At 46.2% G+C, this 15,482-nt stretch overlaps 1 protein-coding gene across 1 annotated transcript in view; it reads right to left on the bottom strand.

The window, feature by feature from the left end:
• Positions 1–15,482, bottom strand: part of ANO2 (anoctamin 2) — a 308,666-nt gene that overhangs the window by 14,303 nt on the left and 278,881 nt on the right. Inside the window, exon 20 of the mRNA XM_024103099.3 lies at positions 12,578–12,726. Within this exon, the coding sequence (XP_023958867.2) occupies positions 12,578–12,726 (149 nt within the window). The remainder of the gene's footprint in view (positions 1–12,577; positions 12,727–15,482) is intronic.

Here is a 15,482-nt window from a genome sequence, read left to right as displayed (position 1 = left end):
TGTGGTCATGTTGAAATCGCTGTATTTCCTTCCTTTTATTTTTAAATTAACGTTTCAATGACCCAAACAAGTAGCAGAAACACTACCATGTGACTTAGGTTTTGTCTACACTGCCCTGCAGGTCCAACTACGGGGGTGTGAATAGCAGCGCGCAGCAAAGTGCTGTGCTTTAACTCCCCCCTGTGGACGCTGTGGGCACAATGTAAAGGTTCCTAGATCACATTAATGTAGTCCTGTGAGGGGGGAGTTATACCACAACACTTTGCTGTGCACTGTTATTCATACCCCCCTGTAATCCGAACTCTGGGGTGGTGTAGACATAGCCTTAGATGATCAGTCACTTGTCACGAAAAGCAAAACATTCCATGATACAGTCAAAACAAATAGTTTGTGCATGATCCAGGCACTGAAATGTGTTTGTTTAAACTATCAGGGGAGTACTGATGAATAACAAGTAGGTTACTAAAGCTTAAAGTCTGTGCACTTTTATTTGAGGACGTAAAAAGAGGCTAAATTCACTGAGAGTTCAGTTCTGCTTCCTTAGGCACGTTTAGTAGCACTAACACAACTACCCCCATCCAATTCAATGTGAGTAAATGCATGAGTACTAGCTACTCCACCTAAGTGAGGGACACAGAATCAGGTCCAAAATAAAATCATTCATTGTAACTAGTTCAGTCACACACACACACGCACATTGAGTAGACCCCATTTATTTCAATGGCATAATCAGACTCAAAGGAAGCTAACTGTTCATGATTCTGCCACCCTTATCCAGAACCCTCAGGTAGTCCACTGGATTTCAGAGGGATTTCTTATGAAGTGTTACTAAAAGTGAACAAGGATGGCCAAATCAGTCCCATTCTGAGTGACATTCCAAGTACTCTTAGAGAAACGGTAGCCTTGAAATATACAACCACAAGCTTGGCAGGGAAATCTAAGGGGAAAGTACAGTTCACTTCTCTGTGGCAATAATGTATACAACATGCCTACACATAACATGCCAAGATGACACTTTAAAATCCAATCTCAATATAGAGATTATAGAAAAATGTGGGCCTCTCTTTAGTGATGTGTCTTTTGTTGGTGCCTCAGACATATTCTTTTTGATGGATTTTCCTGCTTGAGGGGAAATTCTTCCAAACCTCCAGAATGCATGGCCCCATCGCCCTTCCCATTCCACACCCTTCCCTGTTCACAGATCCCTGGAGGTGTGTACAGACCTCTGCATGATTACAAAGGACACAGCTAACTCTGCCTTTCTCTATGGGTGGGGAAACATTCATGCACTGAAGGTTCCCTGCATACACACATCTTTAGGACATGCTCTGGCCCTGAGTAAGGACCTGAGGATTTGCCCAAACTGGAATTTAAAATGTAGGTGGTAGTGAAATAGCCAATGTAGTAAGATGAGGCCCTGAAACATAAACTCTTGTGTCAGAGGCCCAGTCTGAGGCCTGAAGCCTGAACCAAAGTACTTCCTGGCATTGCTAAGCAAAAGCTGGGCTGTGAGCCAGAGGCAGGCCTCACTCACAGAAGTTGGCGAGAAGAGAGTTGTTAGAAGGAGGTGCAATCACATATCATAGAATCATAGAATATCAGGGTTGGAAGGGACCTCAGGAGGTCATCTAGTCCAACCCCCTGCTCAAAGCTGGACCAATACCAGCTAAATCATCCCAGCCAGGGCTTTGTCAAGCCTGACCTTAAAAACCTCCAAGGAAGGAGATTCCACCACCTCCTTAGGTAACGCATTCCAGGGCATCACCACCCTCCTAGTGAAATAGTGTTTCCTAATATCCAACCTAGACCTCCCCCACTGCAACTTGAGACCATTGCTCCTTGTTCTGTCATCTGCCACCACTGAGAACAGCCGAGCTCCATCCTCTTTGGAACCCCCCTTCAGGTAGTTGAAAGCAGCTATCAAATCCCCCCTCATTCTTCTCTTCTGGAGACTAAACAATCCCAGTTCCCTCAGCCTCTCCTAATAAGTCATGTGCTCCAGACCCCTAATCATTTTTGTTGCCCTCCGCTGGACTCTTTCCAATTTTTCCACATCCTTCTTGTAGTATGGGGCCCAAAACTGGACACAGTACTCCAGATGAGGCCTCACCAATGTCGAATAAAGGGGAATGATCACATCCCTCATCTGCTGGCAATGCCCCTACTTATACAGCCCAAAATACCGTTAGCCTTCTTGGCAACAAGAGCACACTGTTGACTCATATCCAGCTTCTCATCCACTGTGATCCCTAGGTCCTTTTCTGCAGAACTGCTACCTAGCCATTCGGTCCCTTGTCTGTAGCAGTGCATAGGATTCTTCCGTCCTAAGTGCAGGACTCTGCACTTGTCCTTGTTGAACCTCATCAGGTTTTTATTTGGCCCAAACCTCTAATTTGTCTAGGTCCCTCTGTATCCTATCCCTACCCCCCAGTGTATCTACCAAGCCTCCCAGTTTAGTGTCATCTGCAAACTTGCTGAGAGTGCAGTGCACACCATCCTCCAGTTCATTAATAAAGCTATTAAACAAACCAGCCCGAGGACCGACCCTTGGGGCACTCCGCTTGAAACCGGCTGCCAACTAGACATGGAGCCATTGATCACTACCAGTTGACCTCGACGATCTAGCCAGCTTTCTATCCACCTTACAGTCCATTCATACAGCCCATACTTCTTTAACTTGGTGGCAAGAATACTGTGGGAGACCGTATCAAAAGCTTTGCTAAAGTCAAGGAATAACACATCCACTGCTTTCCCCTCATCCACAGAGCCAGTTTTCTCATCATAGAAGGCAATTAGGTTACTTAGGCATGACTTGCCCTTGGTGAATCCATGCTGACTGTTCCTGATCACTTTCCTCTCCCCTAAGTGTTTCATAATTGATTCCTTGAGGACCTGCTCCATGATTTTTCCAGGGACTGAGGTGAGGCTGACTGGCCTGTAGTTCCCCGGATCTTCCTTCTTTCCTTTTTTAAAGATGGGCACTACATTAGCCTTTTTCCAGTCATCTGGGACCTCCCCCGATCGCCATGAGTTTTTATAAGTGCTAATAAGAGGAACTTGTGCCAAGATGGCACCTGGACATCCCGATACAAGGACACTCTACAGACATAACAAGGAACAGGCAGGTGCATCTTAAAGACAGGGTCAAAAGGACAGAATGATGGATAGATCTGTTTGTTTGAAACAACATGATCAAAGGGGAGACAGAACCTTAATGAGCCAAGAGGCTGTACCTCAGTACGTCAGGAGGGATGAGTAATTTGTCCTGTAACTGTATAAAAGTAGGTCCCGGAGTACGTATCTTTGGCTGGCCTAGGGGGCAGTGGAAAGTCCTGCCACTGACTGAGCTGTGTCCATTGCCAGGGGGCACAAATTCATAGTATGTCTTGTAGAGTCTATGGGAAACTATTACTGTGCTTCGTTTGACAATAAACCTGGCTCGGGTTCCTTCGTACCTTACTAGAGTCTGTGGTCTTTGGGGGTTCTCTCGGGGTTTGCTGTGTCAGCTATCTGCGCAGAGCCGGGGCAGAACACAGAGGGAACACGCACACACAACCGACTGTTATCATCGAACAAGAGCAGAGCACCACACCGGTAGCTACTGACAAGAGGCAACTGGGATGGAGGTGGGAAATCTGAGATAACATCATCACTGATTTTCATCTACAAGATCTTTTGTTGTGGTTTCTGAACAGAAGTTTTATTGAGAAATAATCTGGTGATCACTTTGCACTGGACTGATTGAGGGTCAACACTTGCCATACAGGATGAAGACGTTGGGTCAAATTCTGGGGCAGCCAGTAGCAGGAACGCTGATCTCCTGGATTCCACCTCCTGACAAAGTTGGGGTATGTCTACACTGCAGTCATAGAGCAGGATTACAGGTTGAGTAGATATACCTGAGCTAGCTTTACTGTAGCTAGCACAGGTTCTGGTAACAGTGAAGCTGTGACGGCATGGGCTTCAGCACAGGTGGTACAAGTCCTCCCAGAAGCTTGGGTAATTACAGTACTTGCAGGGCTAGCTTAGCCCATGCTGAAGCTTGTGCTTGCATGGCTTCACTGCTCCAGTACCTGAGCTAGCTAGCTAGCTAGATCAAAGCTAGCTTGAGTAACAATAGCAGTAAAGCTGCACCAGCCCGGGCTTTATGTATGAATGTCTACATATTTTGCAGTCATACCTCCTGACTGCAGTGTAGACATACCCTTAGAGCAGAAGTGGGCAAACTGCGGCCCTTGGACCCTCCTGCCCGGCCCTTGAGCTCCTGGCTGGGGAGGCTAGCTCCAAGCCCCTCCCCTGTTGTCCTCCCTCCCCCGCAGCCTTAGCTCGCTGTGCCGCCAGTGCTCTGGGGGGCAGTGCTGCGAGCTCCTGCCGGGCAGCGTGGCTGCGAGAGCTGCCGGCCTGCCCTGGTGCTCTAGACTGTGCGGCGGCGTGGGTGGCTAAGGGGCAGGGGATCCTGGGGGGACAGGGACCTGGGGCAGTTGGATGGGGCAGAGGTTCTGGGGGTGGTGGTCAGGGGACGAGGAACAGGGGGGTTGGATAGGCTTGGGTGTCCCAGGGGGGCCTGTCAGGGGGCAGGGGTGTGGATAGGGGTTGGGGCAGTCAGGGGACAGGGAGAAGGTGGGGTTGGATAAGGGGTGGGGTCTCAGGGGGTGGTGGTGAGCGGACAAGGAGCGGGGGGGTTGGATGGGTTGGCGGTTCTGAGGATGGAAGTCAGGGGGTGGGAAGTGGGAGGGTGCGAATAGGGGGCAGGAACCAGGCTGTTTGGGGAGGCACAGCCTTCCCTACCCGGCCCTCCATACAGTTTTGGAACCCTGATGTGGCCCTCAGGTCAAAAAGTTTGCCCACCCCTGCTTTAGACTCAAGGGTTTATGTAGCAGTTAGTGGAAAGCTTTTCTAAAGTTTAGATGAAGGGTTCACTCCTGCTTCTATTAAAATCAGTGGCAAGACTCCCCTTTGATTTCCAGGGGAAGGCAATAAGGTACAATGTCTGTCACCCTTCCCTGACACCCAGTACAAATTGATGAGGAAAGTGCCTACAGTCAAAGGTTATATTAGTGCTGGAGAACCCCCTTACAAGTGTATCAGGACAGAAGTAGGTACTGAGTGGGGAATCCATGGAAACGGGGCCAAGGAAACCATGTTGTCAAGGGACTCAATCTTGAATGGTGCTAAATAACACTGTAGCCGAGCTGAGCACAACACTTAAGCATGTGAATAGTCCCACTGATTTCAGTGGCACTACTCATAGACTTCAGAGCTTGCTGGATTAAGCCAGAATGCCCAGGATGAAGCCCATGGAGCAAGGGTAAAGCTGCAGGGGACCTAGAAGTAGTGCAGATGCATACTGCCACCATACTTTATTTATTAGTTTATTTAGATTTAAATAACAAAGGAGACAGCTAGCCAAGGCTCTAGGCACCATAACACATAATTAGTAATGCAGTAAAATCCCAGCACCATTGAAATAATCATTTCAAACAGGAATTCAGCCAGCCATGTAAAAAAAAACCAAAAAACTCCTGCCCACCCCTTCATCATTCTGAAAAGCACACCCTCAGCCCTCTGCAACCCCCCGTCAGAGACACAATCTCTGACAGGGATTGCGCTGGACCTACAGGAGATGTACAGGATCTGTGTACGTGGGTAGTAGGCAGGCAGACTCCCCAGCTTGCTTTCATCCCCTCCTGATTGAAGTCTGCAAAGGAAATGCAAAAGGACAGGAGGGTCCTGTGGCTAGGGCCCTAGCCTAGACTTCGGGAGACCTGGGTTCAAATCTCTGCTCTGTCACAGACTTCCTGTGTGACTTTGGGCAAATCACTTGTTTTTCCTGTTCCTCCACTCTCCATCAGTAAAATGTGAATAAACAGTATTTCCCTCTCTCACAGCGGTAGACACTCTGATAATAGGGACATAAGTACCTAAAATATTTCCACACATCTGGCCCTCAGTCCCTTTTTGAGGACTGTTCCCCAATATCTGGATAGATTCTGAGTACCTGCCATACCCACAGAGCCAAAACAGCTTTTACTTATGCATCATTCAAGCAAACAGCAAATTGACTCCAACAGTAGTTTGCCTGAGTAAGGACAGAATGAAAATTGGGGAAGGACTTAAGGATCTGGCTCTGTAACAACAATCAGGAATCCCCTTCATTTTCCCAGATACCCCATCTCATTTTATAGTCCAAGTACACTGTCATTTTAAACAATTAAAGAGGATAACCCCACCCCCCACCTTTGGATTTCCACACCCTCTCCCCTCCTGAAGCCATGTTCTTGAGTCCAATTTAGAAAAAAATGTAAATATGCTACATCTAGTTGCTCCTGGCCTCTCCATTGCTGCTTGATGCCCTTCAGAACAATCTCAACTGACAGGTTCAGTGCTGAGCTGCTTAAAGTGCTTCCTGTCCATGTGGGTGGTCTGAGTCACTCAGCAGTGAATCTGACAGCTGAATTTAGTGATATGGACTCAGAGCAACAGGCAGGCCAGGGGAGGAGCAGCTTAGGTTTCATTTGTTTCACATTTGTCTTGAATCCCACAGACAGGGCATAGCTTGCTGTGGAACTGGCATAATAACAGAGACAATGAGCCATTCTCCTCACCACATAATCCAGTTCTCTTGCTGGAAACAAATATTTGGAATAGTACTTCATCCACCTGGGATACAGATTATTGTCTCTTGAAACATGGTATCCATCCAATTATCCGTGAATGATTGCACAATGAGGAATTCTACATTATTATTTAAACAGAAGCTACCCATTTTAAGTGCATGCTGAAAGCCTGATGATGACTCCGTTTATGAATTGATAACTTTGGTCCCGAGCCTGCAAGTTTTTCCATGCAAGCAGACCCTTCCACCCACATGGAATCCCAATGAAGAAAATGACGCTCCAACGGTCCATCTCCACCTGGGGCATGCATGACCAGGGTAAAAGAGCCATAGTGGGCCCTGTGTGGATCTGCAACAGGGAGAAGAGGGTGCAATGAGCCTTCTTCACCAACCCCTAGCTCTGTTCTAGGGCCAGGCCAGCCACAATTGGGGTGAGGAGCACAGGCACTGCATTAGTGTAAGGAAGGAGAGAGGTTCAAGATGACGGCAGAATCATGGCCTCATCCCAGCTCTAACAGCGAGCTTTGCCTGAGCGACATGATGGAGCATGTGCTGCACCCTGCAGTACAGTGGTGGAGCTCCCACGCCAGGGTGCACTCCCATAAAATCCTGACAGGGAATTCTGGTTTCTTCTCAGAGGCTTAAAGCTGCAACCTGACATTTAGTGCTACAACTGACAATGCATTGTAGCTCCCAACATGAGCAACATCTACTACCACAGATGTGCAAGAACAAATATTTAAACAGTGTTTTTTTGTATTCTATTTGTTGATGATGAATAAAAACAAAGGGCCTGGGAGTGGACTAGCTAAACATCCAACATTTCCTGGTTAAGTGCAGACATTTTTGAGTTATGCCTGAGCATAAAGCATCTGAAAATATTTACAAGGGGAAAAGTCTATATTTTTTCACTCTTGTATAAGTCAAATATTGCTGACAGGAGTTTGCTCAAACTTTCAAAACAAAATTCACCTCTGAGCTGAAGCAAAGCCTGGAACATTTCAGTCCCACATGTGAAAATGGGGGTGGGGGGTTTAAAATAATGAAGATTGCAACATACAGCCAGATCCCCAGGTGAGCAAGAACAGTTCTTGAAACAGCTGGCGAAGGGGAGGATAGTTGGGGAAGGCAACTTTAAGGCCCTTTTGCACCACTGAACGGTCAAAGGATCTGGCCACAAACTTAGCTATAGAGCAGGGGCGGGCAAACTTTTTGGCCTGAGGGCCGCATCGGGTTTCGTAAATTGTACGGAGGGCCAGTTAGGGAAGGGGGTCGTGGCCCGGCCACCACCTCCTATCTGCTCCCCCCCCCCAAGACTCCTGCCCCATCGAACCCCCCCTGTTCCCTGATGGCCCCTCTGGGATCCTTGCCCCATCCACACCCCCCCGCTCCCTGTCTTCTGACTGTCTCCAGACCCCCACCGCCCCATCCAACCCCTCCTCTCATTCCTGATGGCCCCCTGGGGACACCTGCCCCATCCAACCACCCCTTCTCCCTGTCCCCTGACTGCCCCCTGCCGCCCCATCCAACCCCCTCTCCTTCCTGACTGCCCCCCAGGACTCTTGCCCCCATTCAACCCCCTGTTCCCCCCCAACCACCCCGACCCCTATCTACACCCTGCTCCCTGACCACCACCCCAAACTCCTCCGTCCTCTATCCAACCCCCCTGCTCTCTGCCCCCTTTCCGCACTGCCTGGAGCACCAGTGGCCGCCGCCGCCACCACGCAGCGCAGAGCACTGGGTCAGGCTGGGCTCTGCAGCTGCGCTGCCTCAGGAGCTCACAGCCCCACCACCCAGAGCATTGCGCCGGCGGCAGAGCAAGCGAGCTGAGGCTGAGGGTGGAGGGAGGACAGCAGGGGAGGGGCCGGGGCTAGCCTCCCAGGCCAGGAGCTCAGGGGCCGGGCAGGACGGTTCTGCGGGGCGGATGTGGCCTGCAGGCCTAGTTTTCCCACCCCTGCTATAGAGAATAATACAATGCACTTGCCATTATAAACATCAATTAAAATATTTACATAAAATATCTCTGTCTTTCTGACACACGTTGTATCATAAAATGCATATATTCAGGTGCTTTTGTTACAGTGGATTGTCTGTAGTTTAAGACGAAGGTGTGACATACAATATTTAACAGATGTCTGATTTCAGATAATTTGCCATACGTGCGATGAGCTGTGGTTCTTTTCTGAATGCTTTCCTACCCTGAAGCTTGTGCCGTGCTTGGTCCCTCTGGGATCCTCTTTTGATGCTGCAGTAATGCTTTGGGGTAGGCAGCAATTTTGTTTTGTATCTAGTGTGAACACTCTGGCCTCTAACTTATTCCCTGGAATCCCTGCATACTGCTTCTTTGTAGTCTCATGTCCCTGCGGATTGATGCAGTTGGATTGTATCCCAGAACTGCATCATTGAGTCATTTGGTGATTATTTGCACCTCTGCCCTCTTGGGTTCTGCTGATTCATACTGATGCTCCTCAGAGTGTATTCTACATGCACACTTAGAATGGGAAAGGAGCCCTTTATAAGCTTTGCTTTGGAATTCCGTATCAGATAAGAACATAAGAACGGCCGTACTGGGTCAGACCAAAGGTCAATCTAGCCCAGTATCCTGTCTATTGACAGTGGCCAATGTCAGGTGCCCCAGAGGGAGTGAACCTGACAGGTAATGCTCAAGTGATCTCTCTCTTGCCATCCATCTCCACTCTCTGACAAACAGAGGCTAGGGACACCATTCCTTACTCTCCTGCCTAATAGCCATTAATGGACTTAACCTCCATGAATTTATCCAGTTCTCTTTTAAATGTTGTTATAGTCCTAGCCTTCACAACCTCCTCAGGTAAGGAGTTCCACAAGTTGACTGTGCGCTGTGTGAAGAAGATGCTGATGTGCATCCTGGGTCAAATTCATGCCTGGTATCACTGTCCTCTCTTGGTAGTAGAAATGATGCTCCTCTCTTTGCTGATGGGAAGTGGGGGTGAATAGACTCCAAAGGAGGATAACTAAGAACTAGGTAGGTACAGGCTGGTAAGCCTGACTTCAGTACCAGGCAAACTGGTTGAAACTATAGTAAAGAACAAAATTGTCAGACACATAGATGAACATAATTTGTTGGGGAACAGTCAACATGGTTTTTGTAAAGGGAAATCGTGCGTCACCAATCTACTAGAATTCTTTGAGGGGGTCAACAAGCATCTGGACAAGGGGATCCAGTGGATATAGTGTACTTAGATTTTCAGAAAGCCTTTGACAAGGTCCCTCACCAAAGGCTCTTAAGCAAAGTAAGCTGTCATGGGATAAGAGGGAAGGTGCTCTCATGGATTGGTAACTGGTTAAAAGATAGGAACAAAGGGTAGGAATAAATGGTCAATTTTCAGAATGGAGATATGTAAATAGTGGTGTCCCCTAGGGTCTGTATTGGGATCAGTCCTATTCAACATATTCATAAATGATCTGGAAAAAGGGGTAAACAGTGAGGTGGCAAAATTTGCAGATGATATAAAACTACTCAAGATAGTTAAATCCCAGGCAGACTGCGAAGAGCTACAAAAGGAACTGTCAAAAGTAGGTAACTGGGCAACAAAATGGCAGATGAAATTCAATGTTGATAAATGCAAAGTAATGCACATTGGAAAACATAATCCCAACTATACATATAAAATGATGGGGTCTAAATTAGCTGTTACCACTCAAGAAAGAGATCTTGGAGTCATTGTGGATAGTTCTCTGAAAACATCGATTCAATGTGCAGTGGCAGTCAAAAACAGCTAACAGAATGTTAGGAATCATTAAGAAAGGGTTAGATAATAAGACAGGAAATATCATATTGCCTTTATATAAATTCATGGTATGCCCACATCTTGACTGCTGCGTGCAGATGTGGTTACCCCATCTCAAAAAAGATATATTGGAATTGGAAAAGGTTCAGAAAAGGGCAACAAAAATTATTAGGGGTATGGAACGGCTGTCGTATGAGGAGAGATTAGTAAAACTGGGACTTTTCAGCTTAGAAAAGAGATGACTAAGGGGGAATATGATTGAGATCTATACAATCATGACTGTTCTGGAGAAAGTAAATAAGGAAGTGTTATTTACTCCTCATAACATAAGAACTAGGGGTCACCAAATGAAATTAATCTGCAGCAGATTTAAAACAAACAAAAGGAAGTATTTCTTCACACAATGCACAGTCAACCTGTGGAACTCTTTGTCAGAGGATGTTGTGAAGGCTAAGACTATAACAGGGTTAAAAAAGAACTAGATAAATTCATGGAGGATAGGTTCATCAATGGCTATTAGCCAGGATGGGCAGAGATGGTGTCCCTAGCCTCTGTTTGATAGAAGCTGGAAATGGGCAGCAGGGAATGGATCACTTGATAATTACCTGTTCTGTTCATTCCCTCTGGGGCACCTGGCATTGGCCACAGTCAGAAGTCAGGATACTGGGCTAGATGGATCTTTGGTCTGTCCCAGTATGTTCTTATATTCTTATGACATAAGCTTTCTGCTGGTGGAACATTTCCTGTAAAACTCTGGCAGACAGAAAACTCCTGGGTTGCTGGTATTACTCCAGCACCAATTTGCACAGAGCCGACATCTAGATCTGCAAACACCAGTTCATGACTGGCATAGAACATCTTTTGACAAGAGAACCATTTGTTCTGTTGTGCAAACTGCACTGTCCACCTGCCACATGGACCAGATTCTGTTCTATATTATGGTTGTGTAACTTGACTGAAAACAATGGAACAGCACAAAGCTTTGTTTAAAACCTTTCACCAAACCATGAATTCTGTTTCCATAGAAGTTGCTCAAGGCTTCTAAGTGTTTATTATTTACAGACGTCTTTTCTGTTGTGTGGCGGAGGCTGTTATGGGCTTGGTTCTTCACCTTCAAATGTATGAAGACCAGTGGTATTAGTGCAATAACTGCAGCTGAAGTCACAGCAGCAGTACTGGCCTGACTGAACTAACACTCTGGATCACAGAGTTGTTTAGCCATATGGAAACATTAACTCAGCAGTCAATGGAAATTAGAGTGTGCCCACATTTATGGATTGTATAAAAATGTTAGGCATATAGAGTCTGATTCTCCTCTCACAGCAGTGGAACTCCACTGACTTCAGTGGACTTACACCCACTTTACACTGGTGTGAGAGAAGAATCGTACCCAAGATCCATATCCCTGAGTGCAAGTACCATAGGAACATAAGCACAAGCAATGGCACCAGTCTCTCCAGTGTGTGTGTGTGTGTGTGTGTGTGTGTGTGTGTGTGTGTGTGTGTGTGTGTGTGTGTGTGTGTGTGTGTGTGTGTGTGTGTGTGTGTGTGTGAGAGAGAGAGAGAGAGAGAGAGAGAGAGAGAGAGATACATGGCCACCTCTTCTGCACTGTGGCTGGCAGAGGAGAAAGGGTGCATACACTACTTGACAGGCAGGATAATCTTCTTTAAAGCACTAGCCTGGAACCCTGGCAACCTGGGATCAATTCTGGGCTCTGCTGCAGATGTCCTACATGACCTTGGACAAGTCACTCAATCCCTCTGTGCCTCAGTTCCTCATCTGTAAAATGGGGATAATAATTCTTCCTTCCTCCCACTCTTTGTCTGTCTTGTTTATGTATAAGATAAGCTCTTTGGGGCAGAGGTTCTCTCTTACTATGTATGTGTCCTGTGCTGAGTGCAATGGGACTCTGATCTCATTTGGGGTCTCCAGGCATGACTGTAATACAAATAATCATATTTTTGGAAGTTTAGTAATTATTAACACTGCACCGCCCAAGTGTTATTCTGCTGCTGGTATGGTCTACCTCTGCACCCACTTCATTTGTAGATAACTTTCATGAAGCCAAGGCAGCACTTAAAACATGTATCTCTTCTCAGGCTAACATGTGGCAATGGTTGCTGTTAAAATCCACTGAAACAGAAGGGGGGAAAACAAGATTTTAAGATAACAGACCCTCATGAGATCTTACTCATTTCCATGTATTCTGGAGTCAGTCCAGTGAAAGGTTCCAACATGTAATCGAGATCCCATTGCTGAGGGTGCTTTGAGTGGTTGGAGTCATTTTCCTTTTTCTCAGTCCTTTCATCCTTCAGCTTCCTGAACAGCTTTTTTAACTTCCTGGGAAATGAAAGGTCTAATTAAATCAACTCTTTCTTTTTTTTTTACAGAAATTCAGCCAGACTCTGCTCTGTAACACCAATTTTATGTTAGACTATCCCATGTCGGTCTACTGCAGAGTTTTGTACATCTCCCTCCCTCCCACCAAGCATCTGATGGTGACCAGTCAGAGACAGGGTACTACACTAGACGGACCGTGGGACTGTCTGATTCAGTGTGGCAATGCCTATGTTTCTGTGTAACTGCGTTGACACTACCCTAAAACCAATGGAACAGAGCAGAGGCAGGCCCATTATTTTCTAATATTTATTTAGATTTAGACAGACAATAAGGCATCTATCCAAGGCTCCAGGCACATTTGCCAAACATTAAAATGAACAAATAAACATAGTATCGACCCTCTCTCCCTCTGTTAAAAAAGAAAAAAAATACTGCTCCAGCCACAAATCTTCACCCTCACGGCACTCATTCCAGCAATGGCTCCTCCCCTCCCCTCCACCCCCTCCCCTATTCTACAAGCTTGGGAACAGAGATGGGCCTTCTGACGTATCCTGAAAGTCAAAGGATTGGGGCTATTTTTGAGCAAAGAGGGGGCAGGAGTGAAGTAAATTCCAAAGCCTACGGTCCCCCTTTTGCCAGACATTGCCTCCCTTTCAAGTCAAAGGAGCTCCAGTGGGAGCATGTCTGCTTACTGCAACTGCAGTATGGGGAGGGAGACGGTGTCTTGGGCAGGTAGATCCCAAGCTGCATGAGGCACTAAGGTCAATACTAACATATTAAAATCGGGCTGGTAACCAACAGCCAGCCGGTGAAGATCCCAGATTACTGGTGTCATTTGCCCACAGCAAGATACTCTCTGTAACAAATAAGCTGGGAGGGAGGGATAGCTCAGTGGTTTAAACATTGGTCTGCTAAACCCAGGGTTATGAGCTCAATCCTTGAGGGGGCCACTTAGGGATCTGGGGTGGCAAAAGCAGTACTTAGTCCTGCTAGTGAAGGCAGGGGGCTGGACTCAGTGGCCTTTCAGGGTCCCTTCCAGCTCTTTGAGATAGGTTTATATTGTCAAATGGCTTGAACATTGCTTGTGGACAGCAAGCAGAAACTCCATGTTCTACAGCTAAAACAATGTGTTATAAATAATAAAAACAATGAGGAACATACCAATTAAAATGGTTGGGAATATAAATATGTAAATAAACATAATAATGTCTCCAATTTATAAAATGACTTCAATCTTGAAGGTTCTGGATGGCCTTGATTCCCCATTATATCTGAGCTGAGGTCATGCAGAGAAGCAGCTGAAGGGAGTCAGTTGCAGCACAGCGTATGACTAAGACAAACAGAATTTGGCCCTTGGTGGTGTATTATCCCCTTGATGCACACTCAAATCCTTTTTGAGGCATGCGTATGATGAAAGGGAGAGCACCAGCCAATAACAAGCTACAGGCAGAAAAGTATAATTGATGTTAAAATCGGTAACAAGTATTCTGAACACAAGTGAATGGATGAGAAGAGTGAAAGATATATCCTAGAACTGGATTTAAAGCTGTTATTTATTTTTAAATTACTAGAATCTGTGGAATTATACAGATTAATATGGGAAAGGTTTATCATGTGTTTAAGAAAAACAGATTCATTTTTTTCAAGTTGCCTTTTTGTGGAGAGTTTCCTGGAACACACATGAGGCAATGAGATGGCCAAAGGGTAGAGATTTACATAAACCCTGGAAAAAGTATGTTATGGAAAAAGTATGTTAAAGAGAACTGTGTGTGTGTGTGTATACACACACACACACACACACTTTGGGTACAACTGTGCACAGTCATAATTTAAAGTTTCCTCCTAATACTTTTAGACACCCCAAATCTGCCCTCAGATGCATCTTTGCAGTTAGAAATGGTGAAAAAAACTGGGCTGGCACTGCTCTTGTGAGATTTCAGCCACGTAAAGCAGAATAGCTGATTTTGAAAGATCTTTGCTATATCAGTGGTAGACGTTTTGCAAGATCTAATATTCTTGTGAGATTCTGGCTGCTTCTCAACCAGAAATGGAAAATAAACTCTTCCAATTCTTGATTAGCCCCAGAACTTTGTGACTCCCTGTGACGAAATACTGGGAACCAACAGCTGAGCCAGCACTCTGGTCACTTAAACGTCAATTAATTCCCCCAGGGTGGACCTAACAGAGGCCTAATTAGTGGATTCAAATGGGCGGGGGTGGGGGAGGACTAAAACAAATTGGCACATTAACACAGGAGAGAAGGCAGCAGAGGAGGGAAGACAAGCAGGCTAGCAGAGCCAGAACCAGGAAGGATCTCTGGGTAGAGAGCATAGATGCTGGACCTAGCGCTGGGGGTGCTGCTGCACCCACTGGCTTGAAATGGTTTCCATCATATACAGAGTTTACAGCTTGGTTCAATGGCTCTCAGCACCTGCACTATAAAAAACTTGTTCCAGCACGTCTGGTAGAGGGTTCTCTTCCCTCTCCTCTCCTTGGCAGAGAACTGAGAAGAAACTGAAACTGTAAATAATATAGTGTATGGATCAGTAAGGTTGTGGGAAGACAAATGTAAATAAACTGTTTGTGGGATGTTTAATAACTGAAGGTCTCTGAGTCTGTGTAGACAGAGCAGAAGACTGCGCCTGTCACAGTCCCTCAAGCCCCCCAAATTCAAAGGAATTTGAATCTGAGGTTCTGATTTTGACCTCTCTCTAATTATAACTATTGAAATAGGCAAGTTTGTTAAGAAATACATT

This window comes from Chrysemys picta, chromosome 1 (assembly GCF_011386835.1).
Source record: "Chrysemys picta bellii isolate R12L10 chromosome 1, ASM1138683v2, whole genome shotgun sequence".
NCBI classification, from domain to species: Eukaryota; Metazoa; Chordata; order Testudines; family Emydidae; genus Chrysemys; species Chrysemys picta.
The sequence above is the reverse complement of the archived record's forward strand: the minus strand, read 5'-3'. Positions and strand labels throughout refer to the sequence as shown.